This window comes from Schistocerca gregaria, chromosome 7 (assembly GCF_023897955.1).
Source record: "Schistocerca gregaria isolate iqSchGreg1 chromosome 7, iqSchGreg1.2, whole genome shotgun sequence".
Taxonomy (NCBI): Eukaryota; Metazoa; Arthropoda; class Insecta; order Orthoptera; family Acrididae; genus Schistocerca; species Schistocerca gregaria.
The window spans coordinates 69,881,217-69,907,564 of record NC_064926.1 but is presented as its reverse complement, the minus strand read 5'-3'; the positions used below and the strand labels follow the sequence as shown (position 1 = coordinate 69,907,564).

The 26,348-nt window shown below is 46.3% G+C and overlaps 1 protein-coding gene across 4 annotated transcripts in view; it reads right to left on the bottom strand.

Annotated features, from left to right (window-relative positions):
* Positions 1-26,348, bottom strand: part of LOC126282516 (steroid receptor seven-up, isoforms B/C) — a 450,389-nt gene that overhangs the window by 304,582 nt on the left and 119,459 nt on the right. Inside the window, exon 3 of one of the 4 annotated variants that reach the window (XM_049982175.1) lies at positions 13,120-13,134. The exons of the other annotated variants lie outside the window; for them this stretch is intronic. Coding sequence (XP_049838132.1) covers positions 13,120-13,134 — 15 coding nt within the window. The remainder of the gene's footprint in view (positions 1-13,119; positions 13,135-26,348) is intronic. 4 annotated transcript variants of the gene reach the window in all.

The following is a 26,348-nucleotide window of genomic DNA, read 5'->3' as shown; positions in this document are numbered from 1 at the left end:
TAAAACGCCGATTTATTTGGTGCTGAGTGATGCCCTCCTGTAGAACATGAGTAAACGGTAATTAGAAGTAACACCACATATACGGAGTATAGGAAAAGTGTATCTATGAGCTGTTAATGTGAAGATCCGAGTTCGAACCTCACAGATGATTTTTTTTAATTATTTTTTTACGCTTGAAACTGGTATGTGGGACCACATTTTCCTCAAATGTGAAAGAACTTTTGGGAGTTTGTAGCAATGGCCTTTTGGCAGTCTGCTTTCGCTTGGTTAACTGAAAGTAGCGGACCTATATAATACATTTGTAAAGATAACACCACACCTATATGTAGTTATAGGTTTGCTACTTTCAGCTAACCAAGCGAAAGAAAAACATTGCTACAAACTCCGAAAGTCCTTTTACACGTCAGGAAAGTGTTCTCCCACATAACAGTTTCACGTGTAAAAGAAAAAGTTATTATCGGTGAGGTTCGAACTCTGCACTTTCGGTAGACGATCTGGCGCAGTACCAACTCACCTACCACATGAATGGCTCACAGATAACGCTTTCCTACACGCCGTAGTTCTAATATTACTTTTATTTACAGTTTACGTATGTTCTACCGGACGACAGCACACAGCACGAACTAAATCTACCGACAAACAACGTTTGCTGCCGAACGGAGTGTCTGATATCTGGAGTTTGGGTGTAAGAAGTAGCAATTGGTGCAGAGCAAACACGCGACACCTGTTGGGAGACGGGAGGTGGTGAAGGGCGGGGTAGAAAGGTGATACTCGGGCGGTGCAGTTAGGCTCATAATAGCGGCGCGCTTCCGGGGCCCGCGGCGATAGGGCAGGCGTGCCGCAGAGCAGGTGGTTGTAGGCCAGGCGGCGAAACCAGTCCAGCTGTAGCGGCGGCGCGCCCCAGGCAAGGACGCGGCGCTCCTCCGCAGCTGGCCGTGCCAGGAGCCGCCGCCCACCTCCCAGGTCAGACACCCACCCACACCCTCCCACCGCCTCCCAAACAGCGATCGACAGCCGCAGTGGTCGCTACTCTGGACCGCGGTCGATAACCCACCCGCGACACTCGTCACCGGCCGAGAAACCTGCTGCACTTACGATTGCCTCCGAATCCAATTGCGAATTTTACCTAGTGCGGTAAAGGGGGGCTAGCGACGCCTAAAGTTTACAATTTTAGCGCGTCCTGTAATTACGTATTCGTCACGAACAAGCACTTCCTCGTACCATAAAATGTGGTGCTTTAACTCCGCTGAAACGCTAATCAGTGGAACGGGACGAAATTACGCAAAAAGGAGAGACGACATTATAAAGGTGTTGCGGTGCTACTAGATGAATCAGTATCTCTGCTAAATACGTCAGCTGTTCAAAGAATGACGCTTGCTAACTGAGTGGGTTTCAAACTGCAAATCTACAGAGGTTCTATTCCCAATTAATTGTAAGGTTCGCCGATGACATTGTAATTCTGTCAGAGACAGCAAAGGACTTGGAAGAGCAGTTGAACGGAATGGATAGTGTCTTGAAACGAGGATATAAGATGAACATCGACAACAGAAAAACGAGGATAAAGGAATGTAGTCGAATTAAGTCGGGTGATGCTGAGGGAATTAGATTAGGAAATGAGACACTTAAAGTAGCAAAGGAGTTTTGCTATTTGGGGAGCAAAATAACTGATGATGGTCGAAGTAGAGAGGATGTAAAATGTATTCTGGCATATCTGGCAATGGCAAGGAAAGCGTTTCTGAAGAAGAGAAATTTGTTAACATCGAGTAAAGGTTTAAGTGTCAGGAAGTCGTTTCTGAAAGTATTTGTATGGAGTGTAGCCATGTATGGAAGTGAAACATGGTCGATAAATAGTTTGGACAAGAAGAGAATAGAAGCTTTCGAAATGTGGTGCTACAGAAGAATGCTGAAGATTAGATGGGTAGATCACATAACCAATGAGGAGGTATTGAATAGAATTGGGGAGAAGAGAAATTTGTGGCACAACTTGACTAGAAGAAGGGATCGGTTGGTAGGACATGTCCTGAGGCATCAAAGGATCACAAATTTAGCATTGGAGGGCAGCGTGGAAGGTAAAAATCGTAGAGGGGGACCAAGAGATGAATACACTAAGCAGATTCAGAAGGATGTAGGTTCAAGTAAGTACTGGGAGATGAAGAAGCTTGCACATGATAGAGTAGCATGGAGAGCTGCATCAAACCAGTCTCAGGACTGAAGACCACAACAACAACAACAATTTTCTTATCTGTGGTGATAGTTTTCGTGTATGTGAAAATTGTCTGCTTGTCTTAGAATTCCATTTCCTCTCTAAATTCTGAGTTCCCCTTTAATTGACTGGCCCTGTCTGTTTCCAGTCTGGAGAAAGTCACGTGCATGCTACCTCTTTTGTTCCAAAGTTGACGCAACTAGACACTTTAGGCCTCATGTGGTGGCCGAGCGGTTCTAGGCACTACAGTCTGGAACCACGCGACTGCTACAGTCGCAGGTTCCAATCCTGCCTCGGGCATGGATGTGTGTGACGTCCTTAGGTTAGTTAGGTTTAAGTTGTTGTAAGTTCTAGGGGACTAATGACCTCAGCAGTTGAGTCCCATAGTGTTCAGAGTCATTTGAATCAAGCAGACACTTTACACCTAATTTGAGCGTTCTGCTATTAAATCAACGAGAGAATAAAGGGAATTTTCCCACGAGATATAGCCAGCAGTCGTCTGAATCGGTCGAATATAACAGTCGCACACAAGCTGGTTTCCAAATGAGGCGGGGCTTATACGCTGGTTTACATATCCAAACAGAAGAACGACGGAATGCCCTACCCTCTTGTTTATTCACTTACTAACATTACGACTTTGCCATGAAAATCAGATGCTCATCTCCCACACATTCAAAAGTTTTAGTACAGTAGTGTATCTCACGTTACCAAGAAGTTACAAAAATGGTTGAAATGGCTCTGAGCACTATGGGACTTAACTGCTGAGGTTATGAGTCCCATAGAACTTAGAACTACTTAAACCTAACTAACCTAAGAACATCACACACATCCATGCCCGAGGCAGGATTCGAACCTGCGACCGTAGCGGTCGCGTGGTTCCAGACCGGAACGCCTAGAACCGCTCGGCCACCCTGGCCGGCTCAGACCGATACAGTTTGAACGAAATGAAACAGTGTAGCGAAAGGATAATATCTTCTATCGTTTAACTTGTAAGATGTTTAAAATGTGTGCTAGAGTAGCCATTTTTTTAATTTTTTTATTTTGCACTTGCAACTTCTGTTGTCTCAACCACACTTTCTATTGGATGAAAATTGCCTTTCGCATTTCGACGTTACATCACTTTTCACCGCTAGAAAGAAGGATATACACGATATCATAAACAGGTAACGGTAATGGTTGCGTTAATGTCACAATGGATCTGCTAAAGATTATTCGAGAAATTTTACCAAATTTTAAACATTAAAAGAAATCTTCGTGCTAAAGTACTTTTTACAACACTGACAGATGTATACATTGTGCGTCGTCGTTTTCTGTGAAGCACAGCCAAGTGCAGACTGATCATTAGGATACGTTGTCTAAATTCAAGATAGTCACAAGAGGGCACTAGGGTAGAAGTATGTCCGCCTGTTAACCTATAGGCTTGTGTACAGAAATTTTAAAATTATGAATAATTATGAAAAACACTGTAAAATCTGGTTTTAGATACACTTGGAATCCGTTAAAGATTCCACCTGCAATTGGGACGGCGTGAAAAAGTGACCATGAGTAAAAGATTAGCTGTGGATGTCATTTTTGGGAGGGGGTTGAACCACAGACAGTCAGTGAAGGCAGAAGTTTGTACACTGTGGGTCAGCTGGGCAGCGGTCAGAGGCTGGGCAGGTGAAGGTGAAGGTGGAGGTGAAGGTGAAGGTGAAGGGGCACCGCCTACTGTCGGCATCGGCAAGGGTGGGGGATGGTGAGGGGAGGGGTGTGTGCGTGGGTGTGGGTGCGGGTGGCGGGGCGGGGGTGCCCGGCGGAGATCCTCTGGAATGCGAGGCCGGGTTCCATTGAGGCGGCGGCGAGGCGCGATCGCACGCCGCTCTCCGATTTACATGATAATGCCGGCGCGCCGGCCATCCGTCTTGTATCGCGTCGCGCGGGGGAGTGTCAGGTGGAGCAGGGCCTTCCCACTTCCCACTGAACGCGGCCGGGCGCGCGATCATCCGCCGGACAGCCGTCGACCCGCACAGGTCGCTGTGCAAAGTGGTTTACTCCGAGCAGCCGTCTCTCTGAGCTGCCGCCGAGTCCGGTCTCTGGACTAACGAGGAGAACACGACAAGTGCCTTAACACGATTTCCCAGAAACTTCCACTAAGTGTCTCGGATTATCCGTAGGTACTCGGCCGTTTGTCAGAAAACGACGGTCAACGCTTTAGAAGCAGTTATCTGCCTTTTAGCGAGCAAACGGTTCAGTCGAAGCAGCAGCAACAGTTGCTGGCACCGGATCTTCACGCTTTTGCGCCCCTTTTCGAAACCCAATTTTTATTTTTATTTTTTTTTTCATTTAGCTACCAAGGTTAGCAGAAGATTACTACTCTAATGTTTTCCAAAGTGTATACAAATAACGTTGCTTTTATTCGTATACTAACTGAGTGTCTGGCGAATGAAATAAAAAAAAAATTAATGGAAAAATTATTTGAAATTGTTTCCGATGAGCCTCTTGATTCGTAACCAGTTTCAAGCGCCAGCATTCCGTAAAGTGATCCGTTATGCGTAAAATTATTGATAACGTGCGAATGTTCAGACGACGAGTGAGATCCATACGAAGAAATGCCACTGTGGCAAGCCTGCCTTCGTGAGAAGCTCGTGGTGTTTGAAATTTCTATGTTTCGAATGTTTCTTCGGTAGGTATCATCCGAGAGAATGCAGCATATTTTCGTGAAGAATAAACATAAGAATAAAGTATAAAATTTAGTGCAAGAATTGACATAAGGATGCAATATAAGAATATGAGAATTTAAAAAGAATGAAACCCCTGAGAGTTCCGTAGACATATATATCCGTAAAATAAATGTCGGACAAAAAAAAAAGTGTAAATGTGTGTGAAATCTTATGTGACTTAACTGCTAAGGTCATCAGTCCCTAAGTTTACACACTACTTAACCTAAATTATCTTAAGGACAAAAACACACACCCATCCCCGAGGAAGGACACGAACCTCCGCCGGGAACAGCCGCGCAGTCCATGACTGTAGCGCGTTAGATCGCTCGGCAAATGTAGGACACTTACTGCGAAGCTCGCAATTTTGCCGGTGATATCCCCTAACATGACGAGAAACATTCGTGTAGTGACCTTCTGCGGACCTGACTACATAAACGAAATAAATAAATAATTGAAAACACTAAAGATTTCGAATACGGGGCACAAAAGTAAGAGGCCACAACGCTAGGCACTGTGCCACCATTTCGGCTGTGATTCACGCGCTCGAGAATACATCTAAATCATGTCGAAAACTTCGATCGTCGTTTTCTCAGAAGCGGTCGCGTATCTACGGATAGGACGAGACACGTGTTCGCTTATTTCGACTCATGCTCCACTGAGCAAAGTTTCCGGGAATTCGGGTTATGGCTGTTGCCGTGGTCCCATCGTAAGGCGCCATTATCGTGTCACAATAATAAAGACACTGGGCTCGTTATACGAAAGGATTCGCTTTATGTTTTCTGTTATTTCCCGTGGCGGCCAAGAGCGATTTCCTTCCGCACCTTTGTGTGTCTCGTCGACGAAAAACATTCGCGATCAGTACCATTATCTGTTGCGGATGGAATCAACGCCGCCGATAAAAAAAATCACCCGCTAGCGTTAGCATGGCTTTTAGGCGGTTTTCCACGCCCGTTTAGGTAATGACTGGGCAGGTCCCAAATTGTTCCTCAAAGAATACAATACGCAAACTGGTATAACACGATAACACACACAACAAAGCCAACACAATTCTCAGACAGGTGACGAACATGACGAACACTGCACATGACCTTTCCCCCCCCCCCCCCCCCCTGAGATTATCTTCTGACCAACAAGCTAAATAATAAAATAAAAATTTACCTGAAAAAGTTCATCCCTTATTACATGCCGCGGACGCTAGAGACAAGAAGAAGACGAGATCTGAATATTAATGGTACTTAACGAGTGAAGTGCGTACAAACATTCCTGAAAATGTACGTTTAGAGCACAAGATTGTGTGGCAGTCAATCATGGATTCTATGAAAACCGCAAGCGAAGAGCATCGAAGCGTTTGGGACGTGGTACCATAGAGGAGTGTTGCAAAATGGGTTTACTGGGAAGATAAGGAATGACGAGGTTCTCCACAGATTCCGCCAAGAAAGAATCACATGAAGAACAACGACAAAAAAAAGAGACAGCATGTAGAACATGCGTTAAGACACCAAAGAATAACTTCCATGGTACTATAGGGAGCTTTAGAGGGTAAGAACTGTAGGGAAAGACAGTGATTGTCATACATCGAACAAATAATGGTTTGCTACTCTGCGATGAAGAAGCTGGCATAAGAGAATACTTGGTGGCGAATAGCATCAAACCAATGGAAACACTGATGTCTTTAAAGAGAAACATACTATCACATTACCAAATTGATTTTCGTGCGAAGCTAAATCTCCACAATATAACCCTGTACAGTACGTAATTTTAATTATGTACTTCATTAACACGATCAAATTAGTCGAAAAGGAACTACATTTCTCATAACGACAGAAGTTCTAGGACCATAGGCACCATTTTCCGCTGCTCCTTGAGTGCACTTGATGAATTGTAGGCCTTCACTTCTTTTCTCATTATCTTTCTCTTCTCAGTTATAACAATATCATATAATTGTGGAACCTCTCTTAACAGTTTTTCTTTTACACCTATAACAACGACTTCATTACTTTCAACCTTATTCATTCGATCTCTCCAATTATGGTATTCGAATGTAATTTTCCTGACCCAGTTGTATTAGACTTGATCTCCAAGATCACTATTCACCTAAATTTTTAACTAACTGTTGTCTTATCATATTCAGTTTTATCACATCTTCCGTTAGCCTTCAGGGTACCAAACACTAGACGTGCAGGCGGAAACAATTAAAATACGGGTACCGTCTATCAACTGCGCCTAAGAGTATAAGGCACTGAAGGAGGCAAGCTAGGTCCGCACTTTTCGCTAAATGTCGCTGGAACTATTCAGTTTTAATTCACAAAACTGCGAAAATGAAGGAAAGTAGATTGTTATTGAAGTCTCGTCGACGTCGAAATCAACAGCGACGGCCAAAATCGGACTGACGAATGGGACGGAAATCGGCTGTTGTTGGTTTATTTGGGGGAGGAAACCGGACAGCGAGGTCTTCGGCCTCATCGGATTAGCGAAGGACGGGGAAGGAAGTCGGCCGCGCCCTTTCAAAGGAACCATCCCGTCATTTGCCTGGAGCGATTTAGGGAAATCACGGAAACCTAAATCGAGATGGCCGGACGCGGGTTTAAACCGTCGTCCTCCCGAAATCGGCTGTGTTGTTTTGAAAGGTACTACCTGGCGGCACCTTGAACAGTTTAGGAGAACGATGGAAAACCTAACCCTTGATGTTCTAACGGTACTTCGAGCCTCCCAAGTCTTCCAGTGCGATATCAAGATCCGTTGAGATACGGGCGGGGAAGGCATGTGTATGTGTGGGTGAGTGAATTGGGGGGGGGGGGGGGAATAGAAGTGGTGAGGGCGTTAGATCAAGTGACGGGAGATAAGGAAAGCAATAAGAGGAAACTGCACTGAAAAGAAGAGGGAGGAGAGCGGGCGGCTGAAAGCAGGAGTAAACCTGGGAAGGAAGCGGCCGAGCCGCAGGCAAAAAACTGCACGGCGCGGCGCGGCGGCGAATGTTGCCTTCAGACGTGTTTCCGTTGCCGGCTAATGGGCGTTTTTGCCCCCGGGGAGGAACATCCAAGCTGGTGTTAGCGCAACATAGCAGGCGCGGTAGTAAACAGTGAGAGAGAGAGAGAGAGAGAGAGAGAGAGAGAGAGAGAGAGAGAGAGAGAGAGTGTACACTGGGTGGTTAGCGGAATTCCACAGCACGTCCGAAGGAATTTTTATTCACGTCCGTCTCTAATGTAAGAAGACGCGTCTTTAAGATTAAGAACTGGAAATTTTTTCATATTATTACTAGTACGACATGAAAATGAGTCGCATAGTCAAAACTGTGAGTAAGTTTACAGAGCGTCGGAAAACTGAACAATTTAAGAATGGGAGCTTTCATTCTGAGAAAGTCATCAGTGAAAGAAGGTAACACTTAGTGTGCAGCTTGGTTTCATTACAATTGTTTGACCTCAATAGGAATCAGTTCGAACATTAGGTGTCCATCAAAATACGGTACCTTAAAATAAAATAAAAGTCAAAAAATCTCTTTTCCTCTTGGCTTCTATTTAGAAGCGAAGTGCTTCAACATATAACTGCTATCACAACTAGATACTACGCACGAGTAATTGGGATTTATATAGATATAATATAGATATACTTTCTCAAGGCCTGTGACAGTGCACAATTCATTTGCCATTTGATGATCACAGTACAAGACATATACGAAAATCATCGTTTACACGTATCATCGGATCAAGGTATTATTATTATTATTGATGTCAATGTTACTGGCAGGTAAAAATTCGTATGGGATGACATAATGACGGAGACTTTGTAATATACATAAATAAGAAAAGGGACAGTTATCCGAGTCCGTAGATAGGGATGCATTATTGTAACATCATGTTTTTTCGTCATTTGTGTATACTGTGGTATGAAATGAATACGATGTAGAACATAATAAGGTATGGTAAATAATTTAGGAACTCCCGTACCAAAGGTAAAGAGTATTATGATACACTCTGGTGCAGCTGCACCATTATTTAAACGAGAGGACCAAATACGGAAGGTTACAAATAGCGATTACAAAGTAAGCAACTATTTTCCACCAAGTGCATCCAAAGAAAGACGAGAATTCCCATGAATAAAATGAAAAAATAAAGAAATTCTGGAAAACAATACAAATACTAGTAGTAATTATTCTTCATTATTTATTCAATACGAATGATGTTTCCGCATACCTCACATTTAAAGTTTAGGTCATAATGGATATAAACAACTTTTTTTTATTTTTTTAGCATTTCGCGTCTTAGATAACTCTTAAGATAATATTGGCTCTGTGTTCTTCTGCCTTCTGCTACTTTTTTTTGTCAATACATAACTCGTTCGACCATTACTTGAATAGTAAATATTAGTGTAGAATCCATACTGTATATGATTGATAGAGAAAACAGAGAACGTCCGAAGAATAGCAGTACGTTTCGTTACAGGTTCACTGGAGTGCGCGAAAGCATCGCTGAGCCAACTCTAAGTGCAGACGCAGCCAGAGAGGCGTTCTGCATCACAGAGTACATTCGTAGAAGTGTCAACCAATATATTGCTTCATTAGACGTATATCTCGGAAAAAGTCCATGAAGATAAAATTTGATTCAAGCTCACACGGAGGCTTACCGGCAATTCTTCTTTCCACGAACTGTTCGTTACTGGAACAGCAAAAAGAGAAATGTCAGTGGTGTACAAAGTGCCATCCACCAGACACCGTAAGAAGACTGTGGAGTAAAGATGTAGATCTGTTTTGTACTTTCACGTAATCTGTCATCTTCACCTTATCTATCTTTTTCTCCCACTTTTTGTTTTTATTTTCACCTTCACTTGCAAAATTGTCTATCAACAAGCTTCTTATTCATAACAGCTCCTTGTATTGTCCTTTTATATGTTTAAAATCTCCTAAAATATTTGTCTTTATCTATCAATGCTTCTTAATACAATATCTCTAAGTTTTTGACTTTTTCTCTCCGGATTTTCCATCCTGCTCGACACCTTCATCTGAACAGTCTGCGAACAGCTTCTTTCCTGAAGACGAAAAACGCGAGGAAATCCAATTCGGTTCTAGCGACGGAGAGTCGTCAGCTTCGATAGGGGCCGGTGGGGCACTCACAGTGTCGCCGGTCGCCTGCGGTAGTTCACGGCACGGCCGCTGCGTGGCGCGGGCGCGGCCTCCCGGCGGCGGTGACAGACAGTGGCGCCGCGGCGCGTCGGAGCGCGGCAAGTCACACGACACGGCGGCGGCGGCGGCGGCGGCGGCGCGTGCCTTTGAGGCGCAAAAAGGGGCGGAAGAGCTGGGTGGGCGCGGGGCAAAAACTGGCCTACCTGTCGCCGCACAAGTCCATTAGCGGCTCCGCGGCGAGGCTTACCACCGTCGCACGGAGAGATAACAACGCTGCTCCGAAGCACGTTTCACTGTAGCACAGCAAACGTGTGTAATTCAGTCTCATTGCAACCTACAGCTCGTTTAAGGCGTACGTGGTTCGTACTTTTCCAGAAACACAAGGTTGTTGTGAGTGTCCTGAATGTACCGGATGATCAAAAAGTGAGTATAAATTTGAAAACGTAAATGACACACATGCTTCAAATGACAATGGGTTTTAATAGGAAAAAAAAGCGGGAAAGATCTATTGCGCGCGTCGTTTGGTGATGATCGTGTGCTCAGATGCCACTTTCGTCATGCTTGGCCTCGCAGGTCCCCAGACCTCAGTCCGTGTGATTATTGGCTTTGGGGTTACATGAAATCGCAAGTGTATCGTGATCGACCGACATCTCTAGGGATGCTGAAAGACAACATCCGACTCCAATGCCTCACCATAACTCCGGACATGCTTTACAGTGCTGTTAACAACATTATTCCTCGACTACAGCTATTGTTGAGGAATGATGGTGGACACATTGAGCATTTCCTGCAAAGAACATCATCTTTGCTTTGTCTTACTTTGTCATGCTAATTATTGCTATTCTGATCAGATGAAGCGCCATCTGTCGGACATTTTTTTGGACTTTTGTATTTTTTTGGTTCTAATAACACCCCATGTCATTCCAAGCATGTGTGTCAATTTGTTCCTCTCTATCTACATTATTCCGTAATTTATTCAGTTTTCAAATTTATACTGACTTTTTGATCACCCAGGATAATGGAGACATGTCCTACGTTGTATTAATCCGCCTGAAAGATGTCAACCATTCAGTCAAATTTATTAGTGCAAACGAGAGCCTTGCTGACCTAATTACATAAGCGCTTACGTATCAATGGCAAAAGGCAGATTCCGTGTTTCTAGATTTCCGAAAAGCATTCGACACAGTGCCCCACTGCAGGTTGTAACGAAAGTACGAGCAGTGAGTGGCTCAAAGGCTTTTTAAGTAATGGAACCCAGTATGTTGCCCCCGAAGGCGAGTGTTCATCGAAGTATGACAGGATGGCTATTATTTCTGTATTCGCAAATGATCTTTCGGACAGGGTGGGCGCCAGCCTGCTGCTGTTTGCTGATGATACTGTGGAGTACGGTAAGGCGTCGAAGTTGAGTGACTTAGGAGTCCCGAGGTAGTAGCAGTAGTAGGCTTCTAAGGGACTCGAAGCTCCCGTGCCGATCTCTCATGATTCCTCCACATGCTCCTGTCTTGTGCTGTCTCTTGCCAGTTATTTATTCCCAATCTTTCGCATGTGCAATCAATTTCATTGAGCCACGTAGCCTTGGTCTTTTGCCATATGGCTTCTCCCTGAATATTCTTAACACACTTCGGTCTTTCTTCATTCTCATCAGATGTCCAGTGTATTATGTTTACTATCTTTGGTTGTTGTGATAGCTCGCGGATTTCTATGTTTTGTGATTCATCTTCATAATATGGACCAAAGATTTTTCTGTAAACTTTATTCTCAAGCACTTGTAAATGGTGGTGTTCTGTTTTCGTTAGGCTCCATGTTTCCGCCCCATAGATTAGAACTGGTCTGATGATTGTATTATATATCTCTCGAGATAACTTAGACGAAATTTCTAGTTGGGATGGTCAATGGGAGCTAGTTCTAAAGGTAGAAAGATGTAAGTTAATGCGGATGAATAGGAAAAACAATCCCGTAAGTACAAATACAGAATTAGCAGTGTGCTGTTTTGCCAGGCACGTCGTTTAAATATCTGGGCGTAAAGTTGTGAAGTGATATGAAGTAGAAAGTGCATGTAAGCATTCTAGGAGGGAAGACGTATGGTCGGTCGACTTGGCTTTATAGGGAGAGTTTTAGGAAAGAGTAGTTCTCCTGTAAAGGAGATGCATGTAGGACATTGGAGAGACCATTTCTCGACTAATGCTCGAGTGTTTGACATTTGATCAGGTCTTATTAAAGGAAGACATCGAAGCAGTTCAGTGGCGGGCTGCTAGATTCATTATTGGTAGGTTCGAATTACAAGCAAGTGTTACGGAGATGCTTCGTGAACTCGAATGGGTGTCCCTGGAGCGAAGGCGAAGTTCTATTTGAGGAATGGTATTGAGAAAATTTAGAGAACCGGCATTTGAAGCTGACTGATGAACTTTTCGACTGCTGCCATCGTTCATTTGCTGTAAGGACCATGAAGACAAGAGAAGAGAAATTACGGCTCATACGACGGACTGTTTTGACACCACACGGAGACTGTAACAGAATCAAATCTTTGTTCTTTTTTCTTTCTTAAAATTTTATTATTTTTATTAATGCCTTTATTATTGTAAGTGTAAGAGACGGAAAAGATATTTTTTGCACATGCATAAACATTTCGCAAAATGCGAGCCTGGAGGCAATAATGTCACAGGATCGAATCCCGGCAGACAATGGAATGTTTTCGTCTGTCTTTACGCTAGCTTCTCCTCTCAAGGACTTCACGTTCCATACGAATTTATTTTTAATTTGCTTTACGGCGAGAACGGGACTCACAGGTCTTATCTGAGAAATCAATGCTATAAATCACGAACTGAGACATATTGTTTACGGATTTTGAATGTGACAGCGTTTAAAGAGCGCTTCACTGTTTACTATTAAACATTAAAGGTGTACAAGTAGTTATAAGACATGTATAACTGTAGGAAAAGTGACCAGGCCGAGTGGCGTGGAGCACAGGGAGCGCTAGGTGAGAGGTGAAGAGGGCAGGCGAGACGGACCTGTCGCGCGGTGGGCAAGCAAAGCAGACTTGCCGACACCGGAGCCCGAGGTGAGGGAGGCTTTAAGCTGCCTGGCGGGGCCTGCCTACTTACCCCTGGGCTGGAAACCTGCAATAAGGAAAGCACAATTACTCGCGGCCAGCGCGGGCGCAACAGCAGGCGACTGTGCCTCATCCGGGTGCGGAACGAAGAGCAGCGCCAAGTTCAGAGCTCCGAATGACCCACACTCAGCCGGCGCCCCGTCCACACAGCATCACACTCAAAGCGGCCTGCCGCGAGCGCGCTAATTGTAAGGGCATGCAGGCAGTCTGGCTGCGCTCCGTCATTAATACTATGCAGCGTGACTGCAGTTAGGCTCTCCTCTATTGTACAAAATGGTGGTACGCTGTTTCTCCAAACGAAACATTTCCCCCGCGTTTCCGGCGCTTTACATCTGTCATCTTTCAAATTAATTAAGTCGGTTAGTTCACCGAAAGCTTCTATGAACACACACAGAAGAAACAAGAACTCAGACCCACGGAAATTCCCAATTTCAGCTATTTATATAGTTCAGTCGAAACGCACGGCCGTTACGAGATGTGAAAGATATCTCCTCCAAAAGACGATGTCTACAAGTTAAAAGCGGTATTTGCCTCAAAGGATTACTCGTACAAAGATTCTACGTTTGTAAGAGGACGAATTCCTAGTTACTGTCGACATTTTACGGGAAATTTTGGCTATGTAAACGAATAAGGTATCGGCAGATAAAGGAATGAGGAAAATCACGGAAAATTTAAATCTAGATGGTCGAATGACGATTCATAACCGGGAGGACATAGCTAAAAATCTCCACCCCACTGTCCTGATTTTGGAAAGCCCTATGACTATTACATTTTTATCTCCCATCACGTACTATATTACGCAATCAATATCCTCATATACTTTTTTAATCTTATCATCTGTGGCTTGTGACGTCGGAGTGTGTACATAATCAGTTGTTAACCGATGTTTATTGACAGAGGTGGCGAACGTAAAGCCGTGTCGGATTAGCCGAGCGGTCTAAGGCGCTGCAGTCATGGGCTGTGCGGCTGGTTCCGGCGGAGGTTCCAGTCCTCTCTCGGGCATGAGTGTGTGTGTTTGTCCTTAGGATAATTTAGGTTAAGTAGTGTGTAAGCTTAGGGACAGATGACCTTAGCAGTTAAGTCCCATAAGATTTAACACACATTTGAACTTTGAACTTTTGCGAACGTAAGAAAAAATTCATCAGCCACGTTTCGGAAATGTGGGACAAATGGACAAAGACGGGGGAGTCTAGAGACCAAACTGTCATTCACTATGGAGGAGGAAACTGTATGGCCTTATGAGTCTGATAATGACAATTCTTGCCCATACATTAACACTGAAGCGAACCTGATGCGTTACCTCCATGTTGGCTCGCAAGATTTTCGTCTACCCTCGCGCGTTGACTGTGGTAATGTGTTATGCCACCTTCTGGTGTCACTGCTTCATCTTTAAATAGAACCATACCTCTGAGCACTATGCGACTTAACTTCTGAGGTCATCAGTCACCTACAACTTAGAACTACTTAAACCTAACTAACCTAAGGACATCACACGCATCCATGCCCGAGGCAAGATTCGAACCTGCGACCGTGGCGGTCGCGCGGTTCCAGACTGTAGCGCCTAGAACCACTCGGCCACTCCGGCCGGCAAATAGAACCGTGGAACACAGTATTGAACGGCTAATATCTCAAAAAGTATCGATTTCCGAAAGTATAATTATAAGTGTGTGACCAATACTGCTTCCTGTAGGAATATGTGACACCTTTTTTAAACACAGTGTACGGAAAAAAAAAAATCCGCCGCAAAGTGCGGCACGCGTCGGTGAATATTTATCCAGTGCGTGACAGTGGGGACCTGTGGCGCGGGCGAGCGCCAGCAGGTAGGTCGATCAGCTGCACGGCTGACTTGGCTCGGCTCGACCGCTCTCGACTGTCCGCTAATATCGACTAATACCGCGGCCGGAAATTATGCCGCGTATCGGCGTCGGCGCATCTAGCGACCGGAGCCGCCATTGTGCGCGTGGCCTTTCAGCGGTGGCAGCAGCAGCAGCCAGGCCGCCTCGCGAGCAAACGGGACAGCTGCGCTGAGCTGCCTGGGCACTGGGGCAGCCGACGCCACACGCCACTGCACAGCCCGGGCCTCACACGAGAAAACTTTGCTGGTTCCGCGGCAAAGTGCCAAAAAGACTCAGCCATGACAACGCCGTAAGCAGCCCTCCGTCAGCGGCCGTGCCAGGGGCCGCCTGATCACCAAGTCGAGCACCGCCAGGCGTGGCCAGGCTTGCACGCGTGACCGTCTGGGTAGGCAGCGCTCTGTTTACAATTATTCCTTGACCTTTATGGCAGAGAGCACAGTGCCGTAAGGTCCCTGATCACAATGTCCGGGATTAAATTCCAAGCTTCACTGCAGTGGTTCATGAAGTGAGAACATCTGTCCGTCAGAGGAGGATGTTAAGCTCGGCGGCGCCCTTGCTGCTATACGACAGGTTCACGGGAGTGCCAACAGTGGGCTTCACCCTATCCCCTCTTTCATCCAAGGAAAAGTGTCTGTGGACACGAAGGGTAGGAAAACCTATCCAATTACGCGTTTGAACCTGCCCTACAGGGTGTCTTCCAGCCGTTCATGCCATACGGCCTTACATTGAATCGCCAAAGAAACTGGTATAGGCATGCGTATTCAAATACCGAGATATGTAAACAGGCAGAATACGCCGCTGCGGTCGGCAACGCCTATGTATAATTTTTCAGTTCGGTTACCGCTGTTACGATAAAGCACTCCGTCTTCAGACCAAAAGTGGCCCACCGGGACCATCCGACCGCCGTGTCATCCTCCGATGAGGATGCGGATAGGAGGGGCGTGTGGCCAGCAGACCGCTCTCCCGGTCGGTATGATGGTATTCTTTGTCCGGAGCCGCTACTGTTCCGTCGAGTAGCTCCTCAATTGGCATCACGAGGCTGAGTGCACCCCGAAAAATGGCAACAGGGCGTGGCGGCCTAGATGGTCACCCATCCAAGTCCCGGCTACGCCCGACAGCGCTTAGCTTCGGTGATATGACGGGAACCGGCAAGGCCGTTGCCGCTGTTACAATAGCAGGTCATCAAGATTTAACTGAGTTTGAACATGGTGTTACAGTCGGCGCGCGAGTAATGGGACACGTCATCTTCGAGGCAGTGATGAAGTGGCGATTATCCCGCACAACCACTTCACGAGAGTAACGTAAACAGGAGGAATCCGGTAAAACATCAAATCTCCGACATCGCTGCAGCCGGGAAAATATCCTGCAAGAACGAGACCTACGAAGATTGAAGAGAATCGTTCAAGGGGTGACAGAAATGCAACCCTTCAGCAAATTGTTCCAAATTTCAATGTGGAGCCATCAACAAGTGCCAGCGTGCGAACCATTCAATGAAACATCAGGGTTGCCCCTTGTTCACTGAAGTACGACCAGCCCTTAGCGGCTCGCCATCTTACTTACAACTATTCATGACGTCTCCTTTCCTGCTTCGATCTTTTTTAACATGTGACTTGTAAGTACTGCATCTTTTTCCAGTCAGTACAAACTTTAATTTTATTAATGTATTATATACTTAATATGTTTTAGAACAGTTAGTCTAATTCTGAAGACGACGCTCATAGTAGCGTCGAAACCTGGTCAATTCAAACTTAATATTTGTGACCGAGGGTTTATTTGTTCTAATGTAGGTCTTATTTATCATGGTGCAAGTTACGAAAAGCTCGTTTTGTCTGTGCGCAGTTGGTTTCTGGAGCGGTCTGGTGGGTATGAGACAGTGTGTGTGAGTGTGTGTCTGTGTGTGTGTGTGTGTGTGTGTGTGAGAGAGAGAGAGAGAGAGAGAGAGAGAGAGAGAGAGAGAGAGAGAGAGAGCAGAGGGCAGCAGCGGGGGCGGCGACCCCGCGCCGCGTTTTGCCGCCCGCTGCCCGCAGAGCGCGGCTGCGGCTGCGGCTGCGGCAGCCAGCAGACAGCAGGTATAGCGAGCGCCCTCAATGCGGCCGTGCGCACACAATGGGCCAGGCGGCCTCATCACCCACGCCGCGCCGCGCGCCCATCCCAGCCCGCCTTCGTCATCGACAGAGCTGCCGAAATCCGAAACCTGCCCGCGGTCGGTCCAAGCCAAGTGTTTAAAACCTAGTCGCTCCCACTGCCATTCTTCTCGCTAGAGCATTCTCCATCAAACCTTATGTATCATTTAAACATAGAAATCACCTCGTTAAAAACAAAATTATATGCACTTCTGCGAACAGTCACGAATCGAGTTTAATTTTAGGCTGCGTGCATTTTATATACAGTTTGCTACGCGTTTCAAACATCATCTCGTCTTCAGGCAATCATTTACATGCATATTCTGCGAACCACTGTGAAGTTTATGACAGCCGGTGATTCCCACCATACTAGTTTTTCGTGCTTTTTTCCTTTCTATTCGCCTATGGAACGCATGAAGAAATATTACTTAAAAGCGTCTGTGAGGTCTGTACTTAGTATACGCTTGTCCTCGCGATCCCAATGGCAGTGATAAGTAGCGGGCTGTAGTATGTTCCTAGATTCATCACTGAAAGTTTGCTGCTGAAACAGTTTTTTTGTGGAACAGTTTGCATCCAAGCGCCCGCCAGTTCGCGTTTTCATCATCAAACAAGCCTGTGACGTTTGGTGCTGCCGTTCTTCAAAAATGGCTCTGAGCACTATGGGACTTAACATCTGACGTCATCAGTCTCCTAGAACTTAGAACGAAACTTGGAACGACTTAAACCTAACTAACCTAAGGACATAACACACGTACATGCCCGAAGCAGGATTCGAACCTGCTACCGTAGCAGTCTCCCGGTTCCGGACTGAAGCGCCTAGAACCGCACTGCCACCGCGGCCGGCTGCCGTTCTTCTCTTGCGTTCAGTATCCCCTATCAGTCGCACTTGATATGGGTCCCACACACACTTGTGCGTTATTCTAGGATGTGTCGCACGAGTGTCCTTTCTACAATGATTGCATTTTTCCTAGTAGTCTACCAATAAACCGAAGTACGCTACTTGCGTTGCCTATGACTGAGCCTGTGTGACCATACCACTTCATATTCCTGGAAAGTGCTACACCCAGCTAATTGTATGAGCCGACCGATTCCAATTCTGACTCGTTGATAGTGTGGTAATATGATAGTTAAGTCTTCTTCCGTTTTGTCAAGCGCACAGTTTTCTATTTCTGATTGAACGAAATCGGCCACTCCTTGCAACACTTCAAAATGTTATCGAAATCCAACTGAATGTTTGTTCAGCTGTTTTCATTATATGTAACTGCATCATCTTTGAGAAGTCTGACGTCACTGTTGATATCAAAAGTGATGGCACAGTGCCACGCTTATATACAGACGGCGGTAGGAACACGTACACAAGATATAAAAGAACTGTGCATTGGTGGACCTGTTATTTCTACGCAGGTGATTCATGTGAAGAAGCACGACAGGAGGTTACAGACTTTCAACATGGCATGGTATTTTCACCTAGACGCGTGGGACATTCGTCGTCGGAAATCGTTAGAGAACTAAACACCCGACATCCACAGTGTGGTGAGAATACTACATGAGGCATTACCTCTCACCACGGGCAAGGCAATGCCCGACGATCCTCGCTTAACGGCTTTTGCGTAGAGCTGGCATTGCTAAACAGACAAGCGACGCTGCATGAAATAACCGCAGAAATCAAAGTTGGACTTACGACGAACTTATCCATTAGGACAGTGCGGCAAAATTTAGAGTTAATGCGCTATGGTAGCACACGAGCGAAAGGAGTGCCTTTGCTAACAGCACGACGTCGCCTTCAGCGCCTCTTCTGGGCTCGTAACCACATTCGTTGAACCACAGAAGACTCGAAAACCGTGGCCTGGTCAGATGAATCCCGAATTCAGTGGTAAGGGCTGATGGTAGGGTTCGAATGGGGCGCGGAACCCATGCTATCGACAAGACACTTTGCAAGCTGGTGATGGCTTCGTAATGATGTGGTCTGTGTTTACATGAAAATGACTGGATGCTCTGGTCCAACTGAGCGGATAACTGACTGGAAATGGTAATGTTCGATCACTTCGAGCCCATTTGCAGCAAACAACGATGTAATTTTTATGGATGACAATGCGCCATGCCAGTAGGACGCATTTGTCCGCGATCGGTTTGAAGGACATTCTGGACAATTTAGAGTGAATGTTTTTGCCACACAGATGGCTCGATACGAATCCCATCGAACATATGTGGAGCATAATCGAGGGGTCAGTTCGTGCATAAAATCCTGCACCGGAAACACTTTCGCCATAACAGATGGTTATAGAGGCAGCACGGCTCAGTACTTCCGCAGCGGACTTCCAGCGACTTGTTGAGTCGATGCCACGTCGAATTGCTACATTACACTGGGAAAAAGGAGATACGACACGATACTGATAGGTACACTTTGACTTTTGCGACCTCAGTGTACACAACATGACACATTTCCCTAATATCAGATGTCCAGAACCTTTCGATGACTCTTAATCCAAGGTAAGATGGAGCGTTCTCCTCAACAAAAAATCATCAATCGAATGAGAAATTTCCCCTTATGCACTTCTGATAGTGAGTTCTGAGTCAGTTGCTTTCTGTCTGACTGCTTCGATCCGTGGCTTTCACCACGTCATGTGTGAAAGGCGAGAGTTGGGTTTCTCATGGCTTAGGGTAAATAAGTGTCTCGTTTTGACGTAAAATAAATCAGTCTCCCTCAGGAGTGAAATATATTGAAAAACAAATACATCAGATTTTGGGATAAGGAACTCTAGTAGAGTGAAATTTTGACAGGGAGGAAAGAAAATCGCTTTTATCAGAAAAAAACTCTTCGTCCAGAAGATAGTCGATCTGCCGTGATATCACATATGGGAGAAAACCAGTCAGCGAAGAGTGTGTTAGCAGGTGCGCGGGGTGGTGCTCGGAGGATCGACAGCACTCGGCCGGTGGTCGTCCATCACGGAGGGAGCCGGCGCCGAGTAATCACTTTGCTTTTTATTACCGGCGGCGTGTCAGCGCCGGTGTTTGCCGGGACGCGGCCATTGCGGCGAGTGGCTGGCGACCGCCGCCGCCGCCGCTGCTGTCTGGCCATTAGGAAGGCCGTGCCGTCACAGCGCAGCCTGCCCATCGGCACAGTTTATCAAACCCGGCCGATCGATCGCCGGTCCCCGGGGACGCATTATAATCACATCCGTGTTTATGCGCGCTTGTCGTAGTAACAACCAATTTCCGCCATCATCTCGTCTCTGGCTGCCGCGTCCGCCTCTGCTCGTTCCGCTGCCGCCCCCCTCCCCTCCCTCCCCCTCCTCACGTCCTCCCCCTCCCACTGCTCGCTATGTTCCGTCACGTCACCACCCACGCCGACTCCACCCGTTCAAAAATTTACATCAGTGTGATTGGTGGTCGTTACGCAGCGTGGGGGAGGGGGAAGTGGGTGGGGCCGCCCGCGCCCCCGGCTGGTAAATATTTTATGCGCTGGCCGACTGGCAAATTGTTATCGGCGCACGCGACGTCACTCAGTCAGCCGGCCGTTACCGGCTGGCGGGCGATCGGCTTGTTTATTAGCGGCCACTGCGATGGCGGAGCCCGAATTTACGTCTCGCAGCGCGGCGGCAGCTGTCCCAGCGATTGAGACCGAGTCTCCAGCTTGCGAGCAATTGATTGACGGCTTCCCGGCTCTCAGACGCTAATGCCGCTGAAACGGTCTGCAGAGTGGTACAGCCTGCTGTTCACCGCATTCCGATAAGCCATCTCCCCTAATATCTACATCTCTATTCTGCCGGCTGTGAAGTGGAGAGCGGTCTTCGCCAGAAGAACTGCGGTACAGGCACATTAACGATCAGTTTGCCTGCTAGCAGTGCAGTGGAAGAGGTCATCAGTAAAAATGGACATACAAAACATCGAATTAAGACGGTTCTGCAAGTGAAACTGCCAGACCAATCACAAGAAGAGCAAGGTGTAAGGTCTACGGCCTTTAGTCTCTCTGTGGAAAATGTTTCTTCAAAAGCCGGCCGGAGTGGCCGAGCGGTTCTAGGTGCTTCAGTCTGGAACCGCCCGACCGCTAGGGTCGCAGGTTCGAATCATGCCTCGGGCATGGATGTGTGTGATGTCCTTAGGTTAGTTAGATTTAAGTAGTTCTAAGTTGTAGGGGACTGATGACCTCAGATGTTAAGTCCCATAGTGCTCAGAGCCATTTGAACCATTCTTCAAAAATCGTCGGAGTAATGTAGAAACATGAACTGGATGTGCCTTTCTTACCACCGGCCGAGACCGCAGCTCTTCTTGTGTTTGTGACACTTGTGCAGACTGGCACCTGTACGGTAGTCACGTGTGTTGACACGTTTATGGAGCCCATGGCACTTCAGGTAGAGGACCAAGGAACAGACTGTTCCAGAGGTAGGATGTACCGGACAGTCCGCGAACCATTTCATTCACAGACGGCTATGATGCGTTGCTTTCTCGCAGAGTTCGGTACTGCAGTTGCCCTCTGACTGACAAGCAGCGTTCCCTGTTTTGAGTGACATGGTGATGGAGTTCACCGATACCACGAAACGGAAGGCTTTACTGATTTGCGACGGGCATTAGTATAGTATATCGAGGAAGATTTAAGTTACTAGCGTTGTGTGAACTTCATAAGAAACAAATGTAAAGGAAGACTAGTCAATAAAAATAACACGTAGAACTCATAGAAAATAAAGTGCTAAAACGTTCTGTAAGCGCAAAAAAGCGTGTAAAAGAAACAAATACTATACATTAAGGTAGTATGCGTTCCCGAAAAAACAGTTACCGTTGATGACCATGCAGCTTTGGGTAGAATGAAATGATAATTGAATGGACACCCTAGCTGCAAGCCGGCCGGAGTGGCCGTGCGGTTCTAGTCGCTACAGACTGGAGCCGAGCGACCGCTACGGTCGCAGGTTCGAATCCTGCTTCGGGCATGGATGTGTGTGATGTCCTTAGGTTAGTTAGGTTTAATTAGTTCTAAGTTCTAGGCGACTGATGACCTCAGAAGTTAAGTCGCATAGTGCTCAGAGCCATTTTGAACCTAGCTGCAAACAGGCGTTGATATACTTCATTGGGGACATGTTGAAAATGTGTTCCCAGACAGGGACTCGAACCCGGGATCTCCTGCTTACATGGCAGACGCTCTATCCACCTGAGCCACCGAGGGCACACAGGATAGTGCGCCTGCAGGGACTTATCCCTTGCACACTCCTCGTGAGACCCACATTCCCAACGTGTCCACACTACTACAACCAATAGGCGCAGTACGAATGTAGTCCTGTGTGTGTCCTCGCTCGCGCCGTTCCTCTTAGCGTCTTCTCTATTTCGTCTCTCAATCCTGTATGGCACGGATCCCAGACTGAAGAGCAGTACTGAAGTATGGACCTTTCGGGTCCTTAGCTTTCTTCCGACGAATGTCATTCTTACGAACTCCAAGAATGCTGGAGTAACTTGTGTCAGCAACTTCTGTTCATCAATAGAACGAAAAACCAGACCAAGTTGCAAATATTTTATTTTTCATTCGATGGCTAGTTACGGGAGGAGATTCATTTTCAAATCAACATAACAAAGTCGAAAATTGTAGTTCCGAAGATGCCCACAAAATGTGTAATGTTCATTCACTGTGCATACACGTAACTCAGAATGTCATTCTGGCATCCTCCTTGTTGTTGTTGTTGTGGTCTTCAGTCCTGAGACTGGTTTGATGCAGCTCTCCATGCTACTCTATACTGTGCAAGCTTCTTCATCTCCCAGTACTTACTGCAACCTACATCGTTCTGAATCTGCTTAGTGTATTCATCTCTTGGTCTCCATCTACGATTTTTACACTCCACGCTGCCCTCCAATGCTAAATTTGTGATCCCTTGATGCCTCAGAAGATGTCCTACCAACCGGTCCCTTCTTCTTGTCAAGTTGTGCGACCAACTCCTCTTCTCCCCAATTCTATTCAATACCTCCTCATTAGTTATGTGATCTATGCATCTAATCTTCAGCATTCTTCTGTAGCACCACATTTCGAAAGCTTCTATTCTCTTCTTGTCCAAACTATTTATCGTCCATGTTTCACTTCCATTCATGGCTACACTCCGTACAAATCCTTTCAGAAACGACTTCCTGACACTTAAATCTATACTCGATGTTAACAAATTTCTCTTCTTCAGAAACGTTTTCCTTGCCTTTGCCAGTCTACATTCGGCCATCATGAGTTATTTTCCTCCCCAAATAGCAAAACTCGTTTAGTACTTCAAGTGTCTCATTTCCTAAACTAATTCCCTCAGCTTCACCCGACTTAATTCGACTACATTAAACTATCCTCGTTTTGCTTTTCCTGGTGTTCATATTATACCCTCCTTTCAAGACACTGTCCATTCCGTTGAACTGCTCTTCCAAGTCCCCTGCTGTCTCTGACGGAATTACAATGTCATCGGCGAACCTCAATAATGGATCTTCCTCCGAATTTGTACGCAATGCAGCGGTCGCCAACACTTACGGTTGGGCTCGTATCGCGAGCTGGAGGGAGATAAGATTGCTGCCTTCCGCAAACGGTTTGTGAGCGCACACAATGCGGATGCCGGATGCCGGCGGCCCCAGGTAGTGTCCAGTGACCCTGGCCTAGAGCAGCGGCGACTTCCCGCTTGACCAGACTGCCCCCGGGGCAGGGCAGGTGGTCCCTCGTGCGCCGGCCGGCCTTCCTCGCGCAAGAGCCCCGCCGCGGCTCTCCTTCCCACGGTCGGCACTTACCGGCCATTACTCAGCCCTTTCAACAGTCGCCGAAAACCAGCGCTAATCGCGGCCCGTCAAACTCGGCCCGGAATAACAAACACCCCCCGTGAATGCGGCTCATCCGCGCCCTGCGCGCGCATGAATCACGATTAGCGTCTAGAGCGGACCCGGCGCGCCCGCCACCAGCTGAGCCTAGGTGTGGGTACCGCCGAGCGCCCGCCGCCTTCCGGCGCCTCCGCCGCAAAAAGAGCAGCCGGCCGCCGCCAGCGCCGCGCTCGGCAATTATTGGCAACTCATCTCTCTATTGAGGAGGCGTGACTTCTCGCGGCCGTATCGGCCCGTGTTGCCGCGCTAGCTGCGGCGCTATCAGTAACCCAACTCTTAGCGAGCGGTATTCTCTCTGCGCTTCGTCCGTACAATTAACTCTCCGCCGCTAACAAGCACATGTTCGGTCCACAGGCGCCTCATAAATCGGTGCCGAAATCTCTTCCTTCTTATTTATCCCGCCTTTCCTTCCCCCCAGTCCCTCTACCCTTCTACATGCGGGCTCTTGCGCGCGGGTGTGTGTGTGTGTGTGTTCATGCCTGCAGTGAGTACAAATGTGCGAGCCAGTTCAAAAGAAAACATTTCAAGCTAAAGTCTATATTCAATCCAAAATTCCGGACTTTCCATTCCAAGTCATACCTATTCCTTTCCACAAAATTTTAATTAAAATATTTGTTATCCTCAAATTTATCCATGTTATATGGAACTGGTTGTGGCCAGAAACTGTCTTATAAATTTATGTACTAATTTTAACGAATGGTTCAAATGGCTCTGAGCACTAGGGGACTTAACTTCTGACGTCATCAGTCCCCTAGAACGGAACTACTTCAACCTAACTAAGGACATCACACACATCCATGCCCGAGGCAGGATTCCAACCTACGACCGTGGCGGTCGAGCGGTTCGAGACTGTAGCGCCTAGAACCTCTCGGCGGCCCCGGCCGGCTAATTTTAACAGCTTCAGCCACTTTTCATAACATATTTATCAGCGCGACGCGTTTCGGCAGCATGCTCCCACCATTACGTGCAGTAGAGTTACATGTAAATTACATTACATTAATCTGAAGTATGATAACTGATTCTATGTAGGGTGTACCAATGTCATTACTGTGATCTGTGCGCTAGACAAACAAATTTCTAGCAAAACTGGTTGAATTTCGCTACATAATGTCACTGGCATAACCAGCAATTAATCCTCGTTACACTTTAGAGTAATTTACATGTAACTGAAGATGGGAGCATGGTACCGAAACTCGTTATAGTACTATATATTAGGAAAAATGACTGAAGCAGTAAAAATTATTTCACAGATATGTTTACTGCTTAATGTATGCTCCATTTCGTGAATAAAAGGAGAGAAAAATATCAGCTGTCGCTGAGGGTACAGAAATCACATGTTCACCAAATAAATGGAGGTAAAATGACGAATATTTTGGTGTAGGGAGACACCACATACATGCAGGGAAAAGCCTGGTCAGAGTTTATCAAGTGCTGGTTTCGTCTACACCAGTCCATCAATAACAACAACATAAATAGAACGAGCATGCGCAAAGACTGTCATTATCAATAAATAACATTTGTGACAAAACAGATGTACCACACGAGGTTTGCGAGAAATAAATAAATGTATAGCTCACGGCGGTGGTGAAGCAAGAGTAGAGATCCACTTAACTCTATCTTTCTGCAGTTATCCCAGAGCCAAATCTGTTTTGCAATGTCGAAAAATCCGATTCTGAAGTCTGTCTCTGTGTAATCTGGTGAACTGCGTCCACCCGTAACAAGGAAGTAAGTGCAAATGGCTGCTTTGTGTTGCTGTGATCAGATGAAATACTCTGAAGTTTTAATTTCCATAGTGGTTTCCACAAATTACTTTACATGGATATTGGGTTGGAACCTTTCACTCTGCGTTTCAATTACTTGTCATTGTCGAACTGACTAGTGGGATTAGAGCCTCTGTGTCGACGAGTTGGTGACCCGTAGCCTCTGTTTCTGTGGTCTGTGTTTCACTCTCGAATTCGAACTTCGCTCCATGCTGGTGCAGATTCTTACGATTCCGATCCGTCTGACACACTGCGGGAAGTAGCAGGCTCAGATTGCTTCGGTAGTCCCAGCGTTCCAGTCTTCTGACTGCTTACTCCGGTTTCTAATCGTAAACCATTCCGGAGGTATGTAGGGTAACGACATTCTGAATGTGTGCTGAGGAAGTGCTAGCCAGTTGTAATAACGTCTTAGGCACAGTCAATGAAGTTTTAAAGTATACTTAGTGCCTTTAGAAGTACTTTAAAGTTGCATTGTCTGCATAAAATACAGCTGACTCAAAAATTGTTACGAAGTGAGCTTATTTGTAGCGCTGAACGTAAAATTAAAATATCTCTTACCTCCGAACACGTAGAAAGCAAGTAAGCTTTTTTTTTTTCGACATTCGAGAGCGCCGACAGAGGACCGTAGAGTACTAATAATACGCTGCACTTCTATGCGCCCCG